This window comes from Megalopta genalis, chromosome 17, assembly GCF_051020955.1.
Source record: "Megalopta genalis isolate 19385.01 chromosome 17, iyMegGena1_principal, whole genome shotgun sequence".
Taxonomy (NCBI): Eukaryota; Metazoa; Arthropoda; class Insecta; order Hymenoptera; family Halictidae; genus Megalopta; species Megalopta genalis.
In genome coordinates this window covers 4,737,187-4,749,209 of record NC_135029.1, presented here as the reverse complement: position 1 = coordinate 4,749,209, position 12,023 = coordinate 4,737,187, and the positions used below count along the sequence as shown (strand labels likewise).

The 12,023-nt window shown below is 40.9% G+C and overlaps 1 protein-coding gene across 2 annotated transcripts in view; it reads right to left on the bottom strand.

Annotated features, from left to right (window-relative positions):
* The window catches only part of ine (solute carrier family 6 member inebriated), a 29,570-nt gene extending 17,773 nt beyond the window's left edge, over positions 1–11,797 (bottom strand). The window contains exons 1-4 of one of the 2 annotated variants that reach the window (XM_076527195.1): positions 11,461–11,797; positions 9,726–10,536; positions 6,502–6,564; positions 2,816–3,006 (exon numbers count right to left, since the gene is read on the bottom strand). In XM_076527195.1, coding sequence (XP_076383310.1) covers positions 2,816–3,006; positions 6,502–6,564; positions 9,726–10,522 — 1,051 coding nt within the window. In that variant the 5' untranslated portion in view covers positions 10,523–10,536; positions 11,461–11,797. The remainder of the gene's footprint in view (positions 1–2,815; positions 3,007–6,501; positions 6,565–9,725; positions 10,537–11,460) is intronic. The other variant, XM_076527197.1, reaches the window with a different exon arrangement.
* Between the last annotated feature and the right edge of the window lie 226 nt (positions 11,798–12,023).

The following is a 12,023-nucleotide window of genomic DNA, read 5'->3' as shown; positions in this document are numbered from 1 at the left end:
TTTGACTGTTGTCAATAAACTTGTACCAAACTTCGGAAATCATAGCGAATTTATCGGTTTGTAACCGTTGGCTTCGTTGATTTCTGTCGTCAAATCGAATAAATCTCATAATCTCCGTAAAGTCATGTCTACTCATAGTATTTGAGAAAAAAGGCGGGCCCCACTTTTTATTCCATAGAAGTGCTATATCCATATTCTTAGCCTCATATGCGCCGCGTGCATACATAATTGCAAAAATGCATATAACTTTGCAGTAGACAGTTCCCATTTATATCCCAACACTCTAAATGCCTCTGCCTCTGTGCACTTTCTTATAACTATTACAAAAATGTATAAATCGTACTACCGGTCAAATGACCGGTCGTGGTAGGTAAGACAGACTACAAATATTTCTCAGAAAATAAACAATAAAAAAATAAGTGAATATTGAAAAATGTATCATACATATATATGAGGAAAAGTCGTAAAGTTTAAAGGCGATTCACTTACGTTGAATGTAAGAAATTCCAATTGAAAATTTAAAAACGGTCATTTGACCGGTCCCGGTAGGAATAGTGTTAATAAACAGATAATTACTGTCTCTTGCAGAATGTATTACATTAAATGGCGAGTAAAGAAAATGTTGGTTTAAAATTGAACATGTCTGCTCATTGAGGACATTTTTCGGCAATCTTTGTCGCCATTTTGATCATTTGAAGTATTAGAAAGTATTGTTATATCGTGCTACTTGCATTGTCTCAATCATTTTTCTACAGCAGCTGACAGTGCATTCTTTTATATTTGGCAAAAGAATACGAATATTTGTTGTTTTATTAATACTGCATTTAGTTTAACATTTCCATTCAAATCGTAGTTACTTAAATTTTTCACCAAGAAATTCAATGTATCTCGAGGTTTGTATCTTTAAAAAATACAAAACTCGAGGCCTCATATTCACAAGTGCGTAGTAAGTGTATCAAGGTGGAAATGCGTAATATTCATCACAGAAATGATTAGATGGTGTCCCACGATACTGTTACTTGTACTACCGCACAGACTTAGCATCTTAAAATCATTGACAATGACGCAATTGTCGCGTGTCACAACAAAAAGCATGTCCAATCGTAAGCACAATCAATTTCATGGCAACCTTGTCATTTCTACATTTACGAATCGTTCAACGAAATATTCGAGTTTCGCTTTTATGTTACAACACTGTGATTATCGTTCTCGCGATTTGAAGAAAAAACTGTACATTCTGCGGAAGTATTAATGTGTTCCGACAGTGGAACAGGTTTTATTACAGCAATGTTTTCCTTGAAATTCTAACGTACTTAGATGGCACTCTGCAGCATCGCGATGCTACATAAAACTTTTTACGGAACAGTAAATATTGTGTCAATGTGTGCGTGTAATTCTTTGAGCGACGTAACACCCTATCCAGAACAGTATTTTCTTGTAGTAATCACAGTTATGATGCAAAGAACGAATGCGTCCTCCTTATCGTGGACACACTAATCATAGCAAACACAAGCGTGTCAGCATCGTATCTAGCACGTACAAATTTGTCTCGTAAACATCTGTTTGATGCGTTGTTACGTGGACGACTCGTAATATGAACACAGCGTCTTTCTAACTGCCGAGAAATTGCTGATTGAAAGTGAAATCCGCGTACATCTGTTTTTGTTGTTATCAATTTGATTCCAGACCACGATAAGACCGCGATATCCACACCGTCGCGCTTAGCAATTATGTGACACATCTATGTAAGTTTACCGAAGATTATCTGTCATACTACTTGCACACAGGTTATAAAACCCTGTCTTATGCAGTTTAAAAAGATCAATGCTGTTGATATGATAACATTTTTAGTGATAATGAAAACTTCTTGTCAGACTGCGGTTCTTTATGCAAAATAAAAATTCTCTGTCTCGATTGGAACAGGCAAGAATAAAACAAAAATTTATTTTCAGTATTAGCAATTTTAAATGGTTGGAAATAATGTAACAATATTGGTAAATTTGTCCGCTGCATTTAACGCTTTGCATCATTGAATAAAAAACAACATTTTATTATGTCTTTCTCAAAACCAGTGATGTGACATTAATTTATTTAGTGAAAATGACATTGTAAATAGATGAAATTTCATTTTGAGTCGTGCAGAATTCTGCCAAACCATATAATACTATTATTTATTATTTATCAGTCATAAATTGGTGTAACATATTGTAGAGTGTTTCATCTAAAACAGACCAGCTAATTACTTTCTTCAGCTGTCACGATACGACATAAAAGAACAAATAACGAATCAATCGAAAGTGGCGTTTTTTAATAAATGTTATCTTTTAATTTTCTTTTTCAAATCGTCCATAACTTTTCACATATACTCATACTCTTTCACATATACATATTCTCTCGATGCACATTAGATCAAACATATTATACAACAGTATAATCCAATGACATTTAAATGACTTTGAATTTTATAATCTTTCAATTATTTTACAATTTAATTATCAATTTCTATGTCCACATTTTAATCTTTGGATTCAAAAATCATTAAATTTCGAACGAAGTGAAATTTCTATGAAATTTCTATGACAACTGGATGTCATTTGGAAATTTCTATGAAATTTCTATGAAATCATGAAATTTCTATGACAACTGGAGAACTGGCCGAATCATTTTAGGCGAAACAACCAGCGAGATATCAAATTACTGATAAATGGTGTGGATGAAACAAAGCAATGGAGATTCTGAAATGATAAATCGGAAAAGCAGTGGACCTCGAAGCGTAAGAATAATACTACTGGTAAAGATACACATGGATACTTACCACCACCACTTTTGTAGCATAGATAAGGAAACCTCCAAACATTACCGAGGCCAACAGAGTAACCGATGCAAGCAAGGACAAATTGCACTTTGTTGGCCCAGTGCGGTCGCCTCGGTTGTCTGTAGTCCCCTGGGTCCTCGGCATCTGCGTCGTCGAGGCTGGTACACACGGACAGGTCATCCTCGAATGATCTGAAATCAGATCGATTTAGGTCACCTTTGATCGTTAATGTGATCACAATTTAACTACGAACACATGCGCTCGCGCGAAACGCGTAACGCCATAACAAAATAAGCTTTCTAACATTTAAATATTTATTCTCTGAGGTATAAGCTCAAATTGTTTAACCTAAATTTTTTAAGTTAATATCAGATTAAGTTTAGAGACCAGAAATATTATAGCTTTGATAGATACTAGTGGTTTAACGTTATGAACTATCGTTCACTAGCAGCTCAATTTGGATCCGTAATCTTTCGTTATTAGCAATATAGATAAGTTGGTGAAGCGTTAGATTACTACTCTATGTTTTTTGTGTATAATGTAAATCTACATTTTTTTTCTACTTTATTTTGTATATTATGCTTGCGAAGGCGACGTATGCACACATTCATTTGATACGTAAATGCAGAAATTTTCACATCTCGTTTAGTGAAAATATATACAAACAAAAGAGCATTAACATTGATATTTGTTTATGTTGTATAAATATAGAACAATGTTATGAAGTATGTGACTGAATGTGGTTTACATACTGGATCGTATAATAAATATAATATACCCTGATCTGTATATTGGATGAAAATAAACATCCACTGACAGGGACACAAAATAAATCAAATTCAATTATTTCAAACTTTAGTAATAACTTGACTTATGCAAAGTCAAAATTATATAAGTTAACTATAAGAAACAAGAGATAAATGAAGATGTATTCCTTCTTGTAACAATTTTAAGAAATTAAAAAGAATGCAACAGTATCTTTATATTCATTAAATACTTTTACTGTTCTCCATTTGACGTATTTATTTTTGTCATACATGCGTAAAATCTGCAGCCAAGTAACTAAACCATAGAAATGAACATTTTTCTAAACGGATTGAATAAAAGAAGCAAGTTAAATCCTTCGGATCAATTTCATAACTTGTTATAAAATATGGAAAGTTCTACAGTTAGAACTATAGTGTTCAACCTCAGTGCGGGCTGCTGTGGACAAAAATCAAGAAATTGTTGTTCGATTTTGAACTAATTGCTTAGCAATGTTATCAATGGACATGTAAATCATATAAATGTGGACGTTAATTCTCGTAAAAATCGATAGAGGATTAGTTGCAACAGAATATATCTTACAACTTAATTATTAGAACATTAACATATCTGTTAAGTATACATTGTCATTTGTTGACGAGTGTTAAATAGCGTTTGTTATATCTTAAATATGGAGAATTTGGACGAAAGCACGTATAATTATAGTTTACAATTAAGAAATTTATTGTCTCTCAACAAATTTGTCTAGAAGAAAACAACACAAAATTCTGTACTTCTGACTGTTTTCTATCAGGAGTGATTCACCTGTTGTTAGAGACATTCATGCATCGAAAAACGATTTCAAAGGAAGGCAGTATGGATGCTCCTGAAATTGAGCAGTATGTAGGACAGACGTCCCAGTTTTCGGGACCCTACATTAAAAACGTATAGAAAAAGAAAAGTTTTATATATAAACTGATGATCTATATTTTTTTATTATGTTTACCTATTAACATGTAAGACTAACTGAATTTATATGTAAAACTTTTGTTTCTGTACGTCTTTAATCCGGGGTTATGGAAATTGGGACCGGCGCAGAGATTGGGACATAAAATAATCTTAGTCCGTACAGATGAAGAAAGAAATTCGCTTGGATAAAGAATTTTTGATGATTTGCTGATCGGTAAGAATACCGAAACAGATAATACTGAATCAGACGACAGCGACTAACTTTAAACAATGTTTCAAACTTCAATTACTAGTTTTATATTGCGCAAATACATTTCAACATTTGGACATTTACAAGGGTAATTCGATTTTCGTCTGAAATTCCTGAGATCAGTGGACTAAACAGGGGAGTGAGAATCGTGACCAGATCTTCGAACCTGACACCTCGATAAGTCCGCGTTACATTTGGGACGAGCCAATATTTAAGGAGCGCGCGATTACCATGCGACATATGATGAACAACATTATGCAAGTGATTGCATATTTATCGAGCACTGGATGCACGTATTGCCCGTCGATCCGTGAAGTGACAAGCCTTCTATCAAACGTGCCGATCAGAATATCTCTCTGCAGCGCGTTATGCAAATCCCTCCGTCGAGAGTAGAGGCGAGAAGCGTCGCTTTCCATCGCCGGGCGACTCGCGGGAATTTTTCTTTCGGGGGCGCGGTATCACTTGCGAAATCAACGGCGAGCCCTAGTTACCTTTGATCACGGTTTTTCACAGGAGCCAGGGATCCCGAAATCAACCGAAAGCTTATCTCTCCGGTGATTTATTGAAATTGTTAAGAGGACGTGAAGAATTTATCGCGGGCCCGTCCGCGCGTCTGATAAACGTTAGCGGCGGGAAAAGGAGATCGAGCCAGCAAGACGCCCTTATTATGATTAACGATCGCAGGACTGAGTGCACAAACGAAGGACCTTGACACTCACCATTATAGAACAGGCCGGGGAATGAAGAAGAATTTTTACGAGTTTATAGCGAGCCCGCGGTTTTGCGACACGGCAGATGTAAAAACGATGTCGCGCTATGACGGCGAGAGTTATGGCAATTGACAAAGCCGGATAATAAATACGGCGCACCTGTGGAAATTCCTGGATATTTCACAATACGAAAACAATGCGTAATGGTCGCGCGTGCGGTCGAACAACAATAGTAAGTTATTACACTGCCTACGCGTTATCGCCGACTAAATTTCGGCGAGAGATAGAACATCTATGCAGCTCTGTAGTTTCCGTTTAAAAATCAGTTTCTGAATAGGCTAAACGTCTCTCGTCCTAGTTTTCGACGAGCAAGCTTAACTAGCTCGACGGATTCGATGATGAACTGGATCAGCTGTTTGCGTCTTATGTTTGTGTTTTGCTGACGGCAGGCGATCAATTTATAATTGAAGGCACAAGGCTAACACTTTTGTGCAATTATTTATGTCACATACGACAAACAAACGGCGTGAGAAAAATTATAGAGACAGAAAAATTGTGGGAATTTATGGGAGATATTCTTTTTCTTAAATACAGTCATTATTACTTTAATTATTGTGGTTTATGCCTTCAATTATTAACCACTCTGCTGTGGTTTATATTATTCTGAAAGTGAACTGATTACATGCCTCTATATTCAACAGATCAGTTTGATAGTAATAGATGATAAATATATAGTTTGATAATATATCATTCATATATATATATATATATATATATATATTGTTTTTTTTTTTAAAGAATCACAACGATATATATATATATATATATATATATCGTTGTGATTCTTTAAAAAAAAAACAATTATCTGAATATGCAAATATTACATATCCGTCTTGAAGGAGAATAATTTTACGATTCTTGACGAAAAGAATTCAGTAAACCGTTCAGGAAGTTTCACGAAATTTCGAAGAATGCATGCAAACTTTCTTCGCAGCATGAAAGTAGATAAGTACCTCAGGGTAAATTTAGAAGGCGTATTTCCTGCAGCAAAGTTGTCATATTTCCAATCTAAAATTCTGTAAAAATGAAGTTCTCATTACAAAACCGTACAAGATGCGCTAAACTGTAACTACACGATGAATGTTATAAACAGACTGCTGAATGCATTACGACAAATATGTAAAATACAGTACCGGGCAAAAGTGTTCGTGCACCTCTTAAAAATCAATAAATTTTTTTAAACTGGATTAAATCGAACTGAGAATTTGCGTTTAGATGATAGAAGGACTAGTCTGCTAGAATTTCATTAAAATACTGTTCTCTATTTTGCTATTACTTGCATTGGCAATCAAATAAAAAACTTTTTTAACTTTTTTATTTGAGCCTATAACGAAAATTTGAAAAATGCGATTTGTACATCTCGATAACATGTATACTGGAAACTTTTTCGAAATTGGTTAACGCGGAGTCCAGCTACATTTCTTAAATTTTTGTTACGGATGAAACTCAAATAAGACAGTTAAAAAATAAGAGCTTTCCAAGAAATAGCAAAAGTAAAAAGAAGTACACCAAATTCTCTTTTTACACGGTTTAAACGTTCAAAAAAAACCATGAGAGAAACATCCATAGAAAAATAGTACTGTCCTAAATATATCTAGAAAATTACAATTAATGGAAATAATTGTGTTTAAAATTTTAATTTTTTATCCGCGCTAAATCGAATGAAATCGTGCAAACAGGAAATTGAGTTTATTTTTCTAAACCGTGTTAAATCGAAACCGTGTAAAAAATACACATAGAAACAAAAGTGACCGTATTTTAAACATTTTTTAGTAGACAAGTCTTTCTATTAACTAAAAGAAATTCAACTCGTTTAGTCGAGTTTTTAAAAAATTATTCTGTTTTAAAAAGTGTTCGAATACTTTCGTCTGGCACTGCATAAAACTATCAGAAGAATTTTAGAATCCTGTTACTTCTTTCGTTTGATTCTAAAAGGAACAGTTCAATTTCTGTGTTAAACTCTTGTTTCTTCGAATCGCGCCCGGAAATTCCAATTTCACGTCGAGATCCGCAGTCTAATGATAACACCGCGATGAATTGTTCCGCAGATGACCTTGCGAAGGTGAAGCAATCGAGGCAGGTAATTAAACGAGCGGTTCTAAATAGAATTCACTAAAGCGCCGCATAGAAACTTCGGATGTGGAGCAATGATTACGGTCCTTTAAACGGTCCACTCCGATTTCAATGGAAGAAGCGGGACGGCTACAACAATGTACCGCGTGAACACCTACTTATAACAAAAGTATGGTCTTACATTGTACACCTATTATCCACTTACGTCTCTGGGACAATACGCTGAAATTGCAGACCCTGGATGACGAGACCACGCTTCACAAGCAGTTTGGACGTACACGGCATCTCTTGTCACCCAAATCGCGACTTAGACTGGCCTAACAGCCGGATTTCGTCGGTCGTCGAGTTTTAAACGATTGTTATCGAGTCGAGGGAGCTCGTGTTCCTCAATTTCGCCGGAGACGATGCTCGCTCGAATTTATTTGAACTCTAGCGGCGCGTAATTTAATATCGGAAAGAACTAATCCGGACACGGAAATATCCGTGATTTCATCATCGCGAACTATTCCGAGTCGCATTTCAAGAACGAACTGAAAGAAAACTGTCGGAGGCCTTATTTTTATGCGATCTGCTGATGGAAGGAGCTATTTCGCGCTCTCCTCTTGTTTGCTTTCCGCGTTAGACAGCATTGTGGAACATATGGTGGACGTGAAAACCTTCACGCAACTATCCGGCTCGATTATGTTTCGAGATGTTGATGTTAACATGAGTATTTGACAGCTATGATGATTATGTAATTGGTCAACAGTTTCGACGCAATCGATCGTTCATGCAACGCCCCCCTATCGAATAAAGAATTCATATCTTGCGGCATTAGTGCCAGACTCTTTTTCAAAGAAATTTTGCAACGACATTGATCCTTGATGGGACATTGCTTAATCTTATCTCGGGTACGTGAAGTGTTGATAAAATGTGAGCGCCAACGAGAAGTTCAATGTTTGCGATATAGTAAATTCTCCCTAATCGACGCTCAAATTGTACACAGAAATGGACATTATTAGTTAGCGATTGTCAGCAACTATAAAAACGAGCCGCGAGGCTCGAATAATCGTATCTCCTCTTCCCGAATGGACCATTTTTGTGTAGAATCTGAGCGTCGACCGGAGAGAATTTACTGTATTTCGTAACGTCTCGATGTAACCATGTTACGACAGTTAATAGCTGTTCGTACTTTAACTTGTTGTAAGATGCCCAAGAACTACCGGTGTCGCGTGACAGATGTCATGTTGGTTGAGAACGATCGACAAGATAAACCGTGTACTACATTGCTCGGACAATGCTCGCGTTATCGACGAAGTCGATCGGACGGTATAACCGACTACACGATCGCATGAACACAAATTTCAAATCTTTCTATCCGAAGTCGAAAACGAATCTATGGGTTCTGGGATGCAGAGATACTTTGAAAAACATCGCTTCGATCGATTTATCCGATAATGCAGCATCAATTGCAAATGTTTGTCATCTGTTTGCGTGCGCGCCGTCCCTCATTGTTCGAAAGCCAGCGGACGCTCGAATATCTATCCGAACTCAAAAAGAAATCTATAGGTTTTCCGATGCAAAGCTACTTTGAAAGACTGCAACTGGGTCTATTGATCCGGTAATGCAGCATCAATCGCAAGTCTTTGTCACCTGTCAGCATACATTCTATACCTCGTTGGCTCACTGTTCGAAAGCCAGCGGAAACAAAGCAGGTTGATTTCGTTGCATGCGTTGCTCCCACCTGCTGCGTTCGGCTGCATGCGAGAGCAAACGATAACAATCAATCATCTTTAACAAGCCTCGTCAATTACCCATTATCACCGAACAACATCTGAATTATAGGGCAGCCAACGGTAAAGATAACACCTATCTTATCAATCCGGATCACAACCGGTGATCCAGGGACTCTGAATCCGTCGCGGCGGTTCCTCCTCTGTTCGACAACCGTAATTCTGAGTATCCCGGGAACGAGCCGGTAGCTACCGCGAGGGTAAGGACGTTGAACGAAAGGTTCGCGGAGACGCGGGCCCCGGCGAAGAGGAACCGCGGGACATGATTCATAGCCCGCTCCTTCCGACGCTTCTCGTCGAGACACGCACGTTAGGTAATGTGGCTCACTTACGGCGGCGGATGTACCATGTTAAGCAGCTCCGACGGCGAAGTGGGAACTCTACGTATCGTGAGCTTCCGGCCGTCGGAAGAGCCCATGCCGATCGATGCTAGGGAACGTATAGACATGGAATCGGGAAACGGCCGCACGTGGGCCTGCCCGTTTCCGTCGGCGAACAGAATGGACGCCCAGCTGGCCGCCGGCGGATGATACTGATGGTGGTCCCCGTGCTCGTCCATGGTAGGATTCGACTTGACGGACCTCACGCTGGAGCAACGATGCTGTCGTCCGCCGTGCGAGTCGACTCCTCGGCTGAACTTCAGCACACCTTGAGGATTGTCCCGGTAGAGCCTGGTCTCCAGGGGACCGACCTGCTCCCCCGATTTGTACTGGTGTAGCCGGAGCGATTTCTCGTGGATGCTGCCGGCGCTGTCGTTTCTGGGGATGCCCTTTTTCAGCCCGTTGCAGTGCAGATTCAACGAGCTGGCCGGGGTGATGGTGATCTTCCGACCGGACTCGGTGGTGCTCAGCAAACGACCCCTTTCCTCGGACGGCGAGTCCGAGTCGGCGTCCGCGTGATGATGATGTTGCTGCTGATAGTGCTGGTGTCCTGTTCTGGCCGAGTCAGGATCCATGTCGTCCGACACATCCTCCTCCTCCGGCATCGTGCTCATCTTGCGCACGCAGCCACTCTGCTTGCCGATCACGCTCTGGAGACGGCCGGCGTTGCCGTGCAGGCTCGTCTTGCTCGGGACCGTGTTGTTGCTGTCGTTGCCGTTAACGCCACTGTTGCTGCCCGTGGCATTCATGATGGCATGACGATCTAACGACAGAGAGAGACGCTGCGTGAACGAAGGTGCACAGAGAAGGGACGGATGGACAGAGAAACAGTGACAGAGAAAGAGAGAGAAAGAAAGAAAGAAAGAGAGAGAGAGAGAAGAGGAGAGAACGAATCAGAGAAGAAGGGAGTTGGAAGGGACAGGAGGGAGAAAAAAAAGAAGAGGAATTCACGCAGAATACTTGAGCGAACTTCCGGCAATTTCATCGGTGCAAAAGAGCGCGAAAACGTTTGCAACGGTTCGCCACGAGGCATATCCGGATTCCCGACTGCGCTCGTATTTGCCGAAGCTGTTTGCTCAACATTTTTAACGAACGCGACCTTTCCCCGGTCCGTTTACCGCTATAAAAATAATGAGGCCGTTTTTATCTTCTGTTTGTCCGGGCAACACTTGGGCGCGGGTACCGCGCGAACGATCGCTTATGACGATGACACATTGTTGCTGGTAAACTGAATTACCATAAAACGAATTTACTCTTATCGGACGCGACGGTGCTACTATCGAGAAACGCGTGCAACCGTGCGCGAGCGAGCGCGTGCCCGTACACAGCCGAGCAGAGCGTCGAGATAAAGCTGCATGGACAGCACGGCCGACGCATTACGGATTCACCGTGGAATATCGGTCGCGGTGCCGCGCCGGCCGAGCATTGACCCATAAAAACCCAATGCTCTCCGATCGTTTCGTGAAGTCCGGAGGTGCGCGAGCTGAATGAAAGTCGCCGGGCTCCAGGTCGGCGCAATGAATCATTCAGGAACGAGCCGAAGCGGCGCGGACCGTGTTACTCGATAATCGGCGTCGTCCGTGAATTTCGTTAATTATCGAGGGGGACCGGTAACGAGCTTGCATCGCGGCCCCGCTCGATCGCCGGTCGTAACGATCGAGATCACGTGTGTCGCGGAGCCATGTACCTGACGGATCGGAGAGGTCCTCGACCGGATTGATCGCATTCCAACGAAGTCACATCGACGTGTCGCAAGGTGATGACATGGGCGCGCTACCAGGTCCACGTGGAACCAGGACCTCGGTCCCGTCTTAGCGAATGGTCCTCCAACAGGAGTCGGTTCTTGGGACCGCGGAACCCACGCGAAAAATCGGCACACGATCGAGTCGCCGCGCGGCTGCACGCGTTCGCGGTACGTGAACGTCGCGTCGCGCCGACGTTGTGTACGCCGATCTCACGTCACCAGCTGTAACACACACGCACCGCCGCTGACTATCGCGGTTTCAATTGACAGTGCCTTCTTGTGGACACCGTGGGTACTAGTGATACGAGGATTGTTGGGACTCGGACCTGGCACGCCGTCGGAGCTGTTCGTGCCTCCTCGTGTGAGGCCGAATATCCCTTCCACGCTTTCCCGTACGCAGCTTCCCTACGATTTTCTATTATAGACCGATCGCTGGCGACCGAACCGGCCGATCGGCCGGCCCAGGTGATCTATGGATCCAACGAGCGCAGCGAGTCGGAAGAAAG